The sequence below is a fragment of the Panicum virgatum genome, chromosome 8N (assembly GCF_016808335.1).
Source record: "Panicum virgatum strain AP13 chromosome 8N, P.virgatum_v5, whole genome shotgun sequence".
In the NCBI taxonomy this organism is placed as follows: Eukaryota; Viridiplantae; Streptophyta; class Magnoliopsida; order Poales; family Poaceae; genus Panicum; species Panicum virgatum.
Window position 1 is genome coordinate 42276299 of NC_053152.1, and position 11537 is coordinate 42287835.

Here is an 11537-nt window from a genome sequence, read left to right on the forward strand (position 1 = left end):
CAGCGCGGAGGCGAAGAGCAGGCGGTGCCGCGCGGGCGGCGGAGATGCCCAGGGCCGCGCGGGTCCTCGCGGACTGGCAGAGATGCGCAAGGCCGCGCGGTTCCTCGCGGACTGGGAGATGCGCGAGGCTGCGGGGTCACCGTTGCCGCCTCACCGAGATCCGCCCCGCCAGGTGAGATCTCCCGCGCTTCTTCCCTGTTTCCCTCTCTTCCTTCCCTCTCATGTTCGTTTCTAGTTTCCCTCGGTCGATTAAGCCAGCATACGACTTTTGCCGCTCGATATCGTGCCCAATCCCTGCCCTTCCTCTATTTCCTGCTCGGTTTCCCGCCTGCCCGCCATGCCCGCTCGATTTCCCGCGCGTACCAAGGATGACGGCCGCCTCATCCTCCATGGCGTCCAGAGGACGCCTTTGGACGCCTAGGCGGACGCCTTGCTCCTGAGGCGGACGCCATACGCATCCTGGCAAGGCGAGGGGGACGCCTACCACTCCGAGGGCTCCTTGACGCCTAGGCGACGCCTTAAGAACATTGCCCATAACCAACAACGGAAATGGAGCGTCCTTGGGTATGTAACGGAAGGCGCCCTTGCATCCGCCTGCCGACCCGTGAATAGGGATGAAAGCGGGACGGGAAATTTCTGTACCGACCGACATCGTATTCCGTATTACGATACCATTCTCATTTATTGAAAAACATAAAAGTTATCATTTGCAATTAATTTTATAGTCATATTTTACTGTATTTGATTTTATTAGTTTCATAAATATGGAAAAATCCCGACCCGACCGCTTTCGTTTTCCGTATTGTAATATCGCTACCGACCATTCCCAATCATTTTCATCCCTACCCGTGAAGCTGGATCGAAAAACCGACCTGCACACCGGAGTCCGGAGTGCAACCAAACTAAGGTGGTGTTTAGTTGTTGAAAAAGTTTAGGTTCTGGTACTGTAGCATATTTTGTTGTTATTTGGCAATTAATGTCTAATCATGAACTAATTATGCTTAAAAGATTCGCCTCGTATGAATCAGTTAAACTGTGTAATTAGTTATTTTTTCTACTATATTTAATGCTCCATACATGTATCTAAAGATTCGATGTGACGGATACTGTACAAAAATTTATGGAAACTAAGGGGGTTTTTAGTTGGTGAAAAAGTTTGGGTTTGGATATGTAGCATGTTTCGTTGTTATTTAGTAATTAATGTCCAATTATGGATAATTAGGCTTAAAAAATTTTTTTATCCTAATCAGTTGAACTGTACAATTAGTTATTTTTTCCAACTACATTTAATGCTCCATGTATATATGTCCGAAGATTTGATGTGACGGATAATAGAAAGTTTTTTTTGAACTAAACGCCCCCAAACACCCCGGCCAACAACCCGGTCAACTGGCACGCGCAGCCCGGCAGAGCAGGCGCCTGCAGTGCAGCGGCCAGGCAAGGCCAGGCAACGACAGCCCAGCTCACTGCACGTCGTCGGCGCCGCAGCACCGCCGCGCCGAGGCCCCGCGGGCGGCGCCGCGCGTCGGGTCAGCAGGCCGGCGGCCAACTCGCCGCCTGCCCCCGCTGCCACGCGCATTTACTACCCGCCTGGGCTGGGACTGGGCGGGCGCTGCCCCAACGGCCCAACCCCTCTCCCCTCTGCCACCACCGTCTTAATGGTCGCTCCGGTGATCGCACCCACCGAAACCCTTCGCCACCCCATCCTCCCCGGCGACCCCTATATATACACGCCCAACCTCCCCGCCCCACCTTCAAAACCCACACGCCCCCCTCCCCTCACTGCGTCCTCGACTCCCATCCTCGGCTCAGCTAGCTAGCCTTCTCCTTCTCCACCTCGCCGCGCTAGACCGGCCGGGGCACCATGAGCGCCGCCACCGCCGCCGAGCAGCAACCGGAGCCGCCCGCCGCCGGGACCACTCCGCCGGCGGTGATCCGCAACGCTCGCCACCGCCCCAGCACGCTCAAGCTGTGCTACCACCTCGCCGTCTCCAACTCCCCCTACCTCCTGCTCCCCCTCGCCACCGCCCTGGCCCTCCGCCCGATCCCCCGCCACCCCGACCCGCTCCCCTCCCTCGCCGCCGCCGCCCGCTCCGCCCTCACCTCCAACACGCCCCTCACCCTCGCCCTCCTCGCCCTCGCCGCCGCCCTCGCCACCATCTACCTCATGCGCCGCCCGCGCGCCGTCTACCTCCTCGACTTCGCGTGCTACAAGCCCGGGCCGGAGCACGTGATCACCCGCGAGACCTTCATGCGGCAGTCGGTGGGGGCGGGGACGTTCACGCCGGAGAACCTCGCGTTCCAGCGGAAGATCCTCGAGCGGTCGGGGCTGGGCCAGGGGACCTTCTTCCCGCGCGCGGTGCTGGCCTGGCCGCCGCGCCCGCCGTGCATGGCGGAGGCCCGCGCCGAGGCGGAGGCCGTCATGTTCGGCGCCGTCGACCAGGTGCTCGCCAAGACGGGCGTCCGGCCGTGCGACATCGGGGTCGTCGTCGTCAACTGCAGCCTCTTCAACCCGACACCGTCGCTCTCCGCCATGGTCGTCAACCACTACAAGCTCCGCGGGAACGTCGCCAGCTACAACCTCGGCGGCATGGGCTGCAGCGCCGGCCTCATCTCCATCGACCTCGCCAAGCAGCTGCTCCAGGTAACCAATTGGTTAGGATTTTTTTTCTTTTCTTTTTTGGTCCCTTGCGATCGAGAGTTTTTCGAGAGGTGAGTGTGTTCTGGTGGGTTTGTTCAGCGACCGCCGGGGCAGAGGTGGGTTTGGAACTCGATCTATCGCCACCGGTGATCCGGGAACGGACGGTGGGGATGGAGCGCACAGATAAGGCACGGTGCTTTTGACTTGGGTTGACTCTGCATGAGGTTGCACGGGTGCACGATTCATCCATGTCAGTCGTCTCGCTCGTGCAGTGGTTGAAAGATAGATTGGTGGTACGAAAACCGGGTCCATGCAAGGAACTGTGACGAACTTTGACTGACGAGCTCTGGAATTAATTAATTGGCATCAATCATTCGTTTTATTATTCATGTTGCACTGATGACTGCTTCAACGTGCACAAACATAGAAGGATACGAAGTTTTTTATTCGTGTAACTATCGATTACTACCCGTTATCGCTATCATGCATTTTTCGTGCAAGTTTGAAAGTTTAGTACTCCCTTCCCTCGGATTCAAATTGCAAATCATTCCAGTTTTCTTAGAGAGGGAGAGTCAAAATATTTCAAATTTGATCCTAATGAAGTACAAGTACTATCCATTAGTACTGGGACAGTAGGACCAAGAATCCGTCGTTTTGGCGACAAAATCTGCCGGTTTCAGCAGGTGTTGCCAAAACAAAATCAATAGTTCCAGATCACCCCCTAATCCATCCCAAGAGCTGTCGACTGGTCCTGGCAGCAGGAAGGAAGCGTCTAGAGGGCCGTCGACGTGTGCGATCAGATCAGGCCAGGCCAGCTGATGGCCAATCACAAGCTGCAACCCATTGCTTCTTCTTCCTCTCCCTTTCTCTCTCTCGTAACGTTAATGGCGACCGGCCGCTGGGTGGGTCGTCCACATCAGGGTCACCAGCCAGCTGCTGCCCTGCGGCACGTAGCGCCTGCAACCACAGGGTTGTGGTGGTCTCCGCACGGGCGTGCAGCAGGACCCCTGCCGCTAGAAGCTCTGCCCTAGTCGTCAGACGTCAGGCGTCAGCAATTGATGACGATCGAGGACGTACAGCTAGCTGACGGAAAGCTCGCGGAGTGAATGGTCTGTTTGGTTCGTTCCGTGTGCTAGTTAGTTTGCGTTAGAAATAGTAATATTTTGACAATTAATTATGGTATCAAATTAAGTCAGTTTACAAAATTAATTTTAGAACTCTTGCACTAGGGACCCTGAAAAATCTAGTGAGGTCTTTGGCCGCGTAATTAGAGAATAGTACTGTAGTATCACTGTAGCCAATCATTAATTAATTATCGTCATTAGATTCGTCGCAAAATGTTACATCCATCCCTGAAAAAATTTTACAAATAGATTTCATTATGGACTTGATATATGAAAGATTTTTTTTTGGACTTGCGTGCGCTAAGGAATAATGCCCTCTAATAGCATGTACAACGGTCAGCCGAGGCCGTTGTTTCGCCTCGATTCTATCAAAATACGTCTTTCTATCGGCAATTAAACGAAGAGAGAGAAGCCGTCGATTGTTTCGTCTACAACGTGAGCGCCTGCTCCCAGGCGAGGGGGCGGCGCAGCCTCGCGTTGTACGGGCCGCTGTTGCTCGTCGACGACTTGAGGATCCCGTACGAGCGATGGCGCCAAATTTTCCTTGCTGTGCGCTATTTTCCTCACCCCATGCCATCTCCTTTCTTCTCCGGGGACTTGAGCACGAGCACCATGGAGAAAGAGGAGAACACCATGGGAATTGGAAAGAAGGAGAACCGAGCATGAGCACCATGGCGGCCGGTCACACATCCATGTCTCTCACTCCCTCTGTCCCTCAATCCCTCCATTAGCTGGACACGGACCGCGACGGGTTCATCGACCTGGCAGAGTTCATTGCGTTCCACGCGCGCCGCCGCCGCCGACCTCCGCGCTGCCTTCCAGATCTACGAACCCGACGGCGACGGCCGCATCACCGCCGCCTCGCCGCGCATCGGGGAGGGATGCAGCAACAGCAGCAGCGGAGTAGACCTGCTTCTTCCGTTGGCGTCGTAGACCAGCTTCTTCCCGAGCTTCTCAACGCCGCCGCGCTTGCGGGGGAGATGAACAGAACGAGCTAGCAACCAAAAAAAATGTTTAGTAATACACTAATACTTGTGTTTTCATGATCTTGTAAAATTTATAGTAAAATAAATATAGGCCCAAATAATCTCAACTTGTTTTGTTGGATCTGTCTTGTTTTGCTTTGTATTTAAAAAATATGAATATTTTATCTATTGATTTATTTGTGCTAGGGTGTTTAAATGCATATTAAATTATGTATTAATCCAACAAAATGTGAAACAATGTTTGTTAGACTCCTTTTTAGATTTACATTTCAAAATTGTAACTTTACTCTGGAGAAGTGTTTATTTGCTACAAAGAGCCATGCCAATTAATGTTTATATATATTTTATGATTTAATATGTTATATATAAGATACATGCGAATTATTTGAATGTATTATGAATTCTTTTATCTATGCAATAAAATGGCTACAAAGATCAATTATGCACGAGATCACTATGAGTTTGTGTGTTAAAAGATGAATTGATCACCCTGCAGACAGCCAAACAGACGGCCCATTGTACAAGCTGTATATTTAGCTATCTGTTTGTGGCAAAAAAAAATAGCAGCTGTCTACACTGTTGTACTTGTCCTAACCAAAGAAGGCCAATACCCACCCGTCGTCGCCATAAATTTTTGTGGTTGGGGGGACGTCGACGCGAGCGGTGGCACGGGGGTTTGACGCCGACGACTAGCCTTGATAGCTTATCTGATCATCATCATCATCATCAATCTGACCGGCCCACCATGGTCCATGGCTGAAGGCTGCTTGTTGGTGGCGTGCAGGTGCACCGGAACACGTACGCGCTGGTGGTGAGCATGGAGAACATCACGCTCAACTGGTACTGGGGCAACAACCGGTCGATGCTCATGTCCAACTGCCTCTTCCGGATGGGCGGCGCGGCGGTGCTGCTGACGAACCGCGGCGGTGCGGCGCGGCGGCGCGCCAAGTACCAGCTGGTGCACACGGTGCGGACGCACCAGGGCGCCGACGACCGCGCCTACCGCTGCGTATTCCAGGAGGAGGACGAGTCCGGGCGCGTCGGCGTGGCGCTCTCCAAGGACCTGATGGCCGTCGCCGGCGAGGCGCTCCGCACCAACATCACCACGCTGGGCCCCCTCGTTCTCCCCTTGTCGGAGCAGATCCTCTTCCTGGCGTCCCTCGTTGGGCGCCGCGTGTTCGGCCTCCGCGCGCTCCGGCCCTACCTCCCGGACTTCAAGATGGCGTTCGAGCACTTCTGCATCCACGCCGGCGGCCGCGCCGTGCTGGACACCGTCGAGCGGAACCTGGGGCTCAGCGGCTGGCACATGGAGCCGTCGCGGATGACGCTGCACCGGTGGGGGAACACCTCCAGCAGCTCGCTGTGGTACGAGCTTGCGTACGCGGAGGCGCAGGGCCGAGTGCGGCGCGGCCACCGCGTGTGGCAGATCGCCTTCGGCTCCGGGTTCAAGTGCAACAGCGCCGTGTGGCAGGCGCTGCGCGACATCGACCCGGCGGAGGAGAAGGTGGGGAACCCTTGGGTGGACGAGATTCACAGGTTTCCCGTCGAGGTGCCCAAGGTCGAGAGCGTCGTCACCGCCGCGGCGGCGGCGGCACCGGAGCCGGAGGCGGCGTCGTGAGGGTGGTGCGAGGCTTTTGTTTGTACAGGGCCGGCTTAAGGGGGAGGGCAGCCAGGGGGATGGCCCAGGGTCCATAAAGGAGGGGTCCAACATCTAGTATGTCGTAGATAGTGTACTTAATTTAACTTAGAGTATACCAGCACACAGTCAGTCACGCAACCAAACACGTAGGCCTTTCACCAAATATTAGGAGTCACACGTGACTGGTAGTCACACTATCACACATGATGAAATAATTATTTTATGCCGGAACAATTTGTTGTTCCAGCAATAAAAAAATATTTCATATTAAAAATATTCCAATTTTTTATATTTATCACGAACTGATATATCGGACCAACTTAACTTCTTACTTTCGACCCATCTAAGAAAAAAGTAGCTCATCACGCCTTCTGTCACAAATCCACTTGGGTCCGAGTAGCGCCCGTTCTTCTAGACTTCCGCCCTTCTATGCCCCAATTGCGACTCTGGGTTCGGCGTTTCGCTTTTATCTGCTTTCGCCCAATCCGGCGCCGGGTGTTCTTCTTTAGACGACCAGACACTGACACCGAAGACCGGAGTCCGACACACTCATGCACACGCAAGCTGGCTGGCGCGGCGGCACTGCAGTCCTGCGCGAGCATCTGCTGCTTAGGTGCTAGCACTAGCGCTGTAGTAAGTTATAGGTAATTTTAGTTTTGTGTTTCTGCCATTTTTGTTTGTAATATTGGCATTACTTTTTATAAATTATATATATTATTAAAATTTCTATCTTCTTTTTAATTACCGTCGCAAATAAAAAATAGTTGGCCCAAAAGTCTATAGTGTCTGCTCGCCCTGGACCTTTGAAAACCAGGAGCCGGCCCTGTGTTTGTACAGTTTGGACAATGGTGAAGTGTGTGTTGGTCGAGTGTGGGTGGCTGGGGGTAGAGTGAAGGGCGTGTCATGTTCCCGGACAGAGCGTTCCGTCAGGTCGACCGAGTGTCGGGAGCACCTTTCACGTGCGGTAATTTTTCCCTTTTGTAAAAAATATATGTAGAGAAATATTGCAAAAAAATAATTGTGGAATTTTTACATAAAATTTTTATAAACATAAGATTCTAGAAAAAATTTTAGAGAAAAAAATTAAATTAAAAAATGATATAAAAACTTATAAAATAAATTTTGGGACAAAATATGTTACAATTTTTTTGAAACAAAGCATCTGACAAAACTTTGACACCTTTCATGTGTGAGGCTTTTCCTGACAAAATCGTTTCCTCCATCGTGTAAATTCAGCATCACAATGAAGATGTGATTCACCTAAAATGTGGCTGTAAACTACGGAGTACCTCAGCTTTTCAAAAAAAAAAAAAACGCTACGGAGTACCTCGCAGTTGGTTCTGAATACTCTACATCAGTTTGAACGTGGATGCACGACCCATTCCCAGTGCAGATTCTTCAGGATTCAGAAGTGGTGCGCTGGCCCAGCTGCTGCAGCACATTCAGATGTTCAGACATTCCTCTGTTCCAATTAAACGCTCATTTACATCAAATCTTCGGATACATATATGGAGGATTAAATACAGTAAAAAAATAATTAATTACACAGTCTAACTGATTAGCACGAGATGAATCTTTTAAACCTAATTAATTTATGATTAGACATTATTTGTCAAGTAACAACGAAATATATTACAGTAACTTTTCGCGAACTAAATGGGGGCAACAGGCCAAGCAATGCGAGGCTGCCGCGAGCCTGAAATGGAGGGATTCTATATGGACTGGTGAGGCGGAGGATGGATCATCGCGCGATGGCGCATGGTTCCAGAGAGGAATTTTGCAGGTTCAGATTGGGCACTCGTCCTGCCATCCGCAGGCTTGACGTTGGTGCCGATGAGGGTGGTCTCGAGGCTGGCCGGGGCCGAGGCCGTGGAGACCCAAGGGGCGGTCGGCAACGGGGAAGCTCGTGACGGCGGCGAGCTGGCCGGACCTTGCGCCGTCCGTGGCTCGCGTAGTTGACCTCCTCGGCATCACCGTCTCGTTCTAAAGTGGCGTTGCATCTCTGCTCTGCAAACTCCGAGGCCGTGGAGAGTACTGGTGTTCTGAATGCCCATTTGTATACCGATTCCTCACGAGCGTGAGAGAATGATCGGACAAACCGTATCAAATTCTAGTTGCCAGAAAAATTGCATCTGTCTGAGCCTCTGAGGCTCCGAGCGATAAATAAGAAGCATGTACAGTTCCATCTGCATGGACGTATAGCTAATGGGAAAAATTGCTTCATCAGCATGTACAGCAGACATCACAAAATTCGCCGAGCCAGGACCTGCAAGGCTGCGACCAAAGCTGGAGCAGACTAATTAACAGAATCCTCACATGGCGAGCTACTAAGAGCAATGATTATAACCGGCTACAAGCGGATTAAATGCTAAGGTGGAGGGGAAAGGAGAGGAGAGAGAGAGGAGAAACAGGCTGCAAACTTGCAGCCGGTTTGCAGCCGGTTTTGACAAAAAACCAAGAAACCTTGTGATAAAGATAAGTTAGCCTTATATTAATGGTAAATGACCAACTACTATACGAATGAGTTGAGAGGTAGGCTGCAGGGATCCTTACAGCTAATAGCTGGCTATATTATTAATATTGCTCTAAGGAGCATGCACAGGGCTTTAACAGAGCCAACTGACGGAGTCCAATTTGGGTTACATTTCTGGAGTCCCAAAACATTAGTCCCAGAGAGCTGGATGTTGGGCCGGATAAACCAGTCAGTACAGATAAACTGAGGTTAACCTGGGGCCTAGGACCATAATTGGAGTAACATTAAAAGGAAGCTAACACCACTAGTAGCTTTACTGACAACAGATGACGGACCATTGAACTTTGCAACTAACTGATAGTCTGATACTTCCCGGCGCAAGCTCAGGCCAGAGGCGCCTACTGGTGTGATCTTGCTCTTTCCCCGTTGGTTTGGCCTTCTTGGGAGTGACATGCTCCACCACATCCTTGATCGAGTCCATCTTCAGCTTGGATAGTGGGCGATCCAAGAGCTGCTTACAGCGACAAAAAAGATCAGACTCAAGCTTTGGTTGATGGATGTGACAGAACCGCTAAGTTAAAACGGCTAATTAAACATAACTGTCATCATTTGAACACATCAGGCGCATTAGTTTAATTAGACGTAACATGACAGTCTGATTCCAACCCACAGGCCGATCGAAATACACCAGTAGTCTCGCATGACGGCGAGCGCAGACGGTACCAGCATGATGTAATTTTACAAAAATAGTAAAAAACAATAAGACATTTACAAAACCGCTTTTAATATAAAAATTTACAAAAACAGTTTCCAATTTAGAATTTACGTAAGAAAGGGATAGCAGCGGAAAAGAATCTAATCTGAGGAACACTTTTAATAGAGAACAGATAAAAGAGTAAAATAGATCGAGAACTAGGGAGACGTGAGGACGTCACATCGAGCCCACCGATGTGAATCCGGGTTAGCTCCTATACCTGAAATAGGGTAAACAGCAAACCCTGAGCAACTAATACTCAGCAAGACTTACCCAACTATGGGTATACTTAGCCCACATATCTAGACATGCAAAACTTTCTGGCTGGTGGTTTATTTGCAGAAAAGCATCTAAAAGTGGATCTTTATTTTTAATATTTTAGCTCCAGGTTCTATATAGATTAACCATGATCTAATATTTGCCTAAACCAACTAGAGCAAACATGGTAGAATATTAATCATAATTTAAAGTAGACATCAACATATATAATATAATCCAGGTTCCATATCATATTACTACGATGTGATGCAGTTGATCAAGATGCTCATATCCGAGAGCGATTGACGGCGAATCGATCTGATTTAACCTTGCAAGATGGACCTAACCAACACGGCACGCATAGGCCCCGTCGGACCACACACACCAACCATTCCCCTCCCCGCCTTGAACTACAGGACCGTCTCACCATCATATGGTCAGCCGAGCTCAACGTAAGACCACCAAAAGTAAATACATGCATCCCATTTCTCTGCGACTACTCGACTACCCCAGGAGGTGAGTTGAAGTCCTGTACTTTCGGAGCAAAGCAGTATTAGGCTTACCGGTTTCGACTACCTCCTACTCCCGGCATGCGGTTAGTACAATTCAACATGATCACTAGGGTCAACAACGATACGGTCCTCAATCGACACAGACAGGGCTAGGACAACCAGGAACCCTGTCCTGCTGCCATACCTACATCTCATCATCATTTCCCGTCCGGTCTCAATTTTCCTTCAATCCATTATTATGCCAATAGCTCATATACCATAATATAAAGATATCATATATCTCACGAGTAACAAGAGATTACTCGACTTCTACCCTATAGCTCGCGAGTGATAAGGAATCACTCGACTTCTACTGAAATCTATTAAACATAGCAGTGCTATCGACCTACACATACTAGTACAAGACCAAGGGAACCTAGGGATCATGCAACTAAGATTCCAGATAATTCCTAAAACATAATGCACAAGTAATAAATATATAATAATTCATAATTTAAAATAGTAGAATATGCACCGGGGCTTGCCTAGGGGTAACACTAAGTCAGTGTTAAGGCTATTAAGGCCTTGGGCCCATCCGACCTTGGGCCGGGTCTTCGGTTGCTTCGGCGGGTCCTTCCATCTTCTGGCGATATCAGTGGAACACCGTCTTGTGGGCCGACTCCAACACCGCGTGCTTCACGTCCACACGTGTACATATAGCGTACCTAGATGAGGTGCAATACTACATATGCATGAATATATATGACATGCCAATTAATGCACATGCATATGATATAAATTAGTACAGCTAAAATTCCCTACTTATAAAAGAACCATACTCAAAATGAACTAGCTGGCGGACTGTCCGTGATGCGGCAGCGAACTGTCCGCAGCTCAACCTTACCGACCTTCCAGAACTACCAATGTTTCTGGGTAAACTTAAAACTATAATGCGGACTGTCCGCGATCCAGTAGCGGACTGTCCGCAGTTCACCTTTGTCAACCCACCAGAACCAACGACGTCTCACGAATTTCAAAACTCTCCGGCGGACTGTCCGCTCCCCATCGGCGGACCGTCCGCAGTTCATCTACGCGAATCCACCAGAAACCACATTTCTGGACGAAGCCCTAAATTTGCTCGCGGACTGTCCGCCACGTTGTGCCGGACCGT

General features: G+C 50.2%; 1 protein-coding gene across 1 annotated transcript; it reads left to right on the top strand.

Moving 5' to 3' along the window:
- Positions 1-1750: 1750 nt before the first annotated feature.
- On the top strand, positions 1751-6685 carry LOC120685636 (3-ketoacyl-CoA synthase 20-like). Its single transcript, XM_039967685.1, has 2 exons — positions 1751-2644; positions 5536-6685. The coding sequence occupies exons 1-2, from the start codon at positions 1865-1867 to the stop codon at positions 6367-6369; spliced, it is 1614 nt and encodes a 537-aa protein (XP_039823619.1). The 5' UTR covers positions 1751-1864; the 3' UTR covers positions 6370-6685.
- Positions 6686-11537: the final 4852 nt, after the last annotated feature.

What these genes read in the sequence shown, in the direction of transcription:
- LOC120685636 (XM_039967685.1), top strand. Translation starts at nt 1,865, where the DNA reads ATGAGCGCCGCCACCGCCGCCGAGCAGCAACCGGAGCCGCCCGCCGCC. An exon ending in TCGCCAAGCAGCTGCTCCAG is followed by an intron (nt 2,645 to 5,535) that starts GTAACCAATTGG and finishes GGTGGCGTGCAG; the next exon opens with GTGCACCGGAACACGTACGC.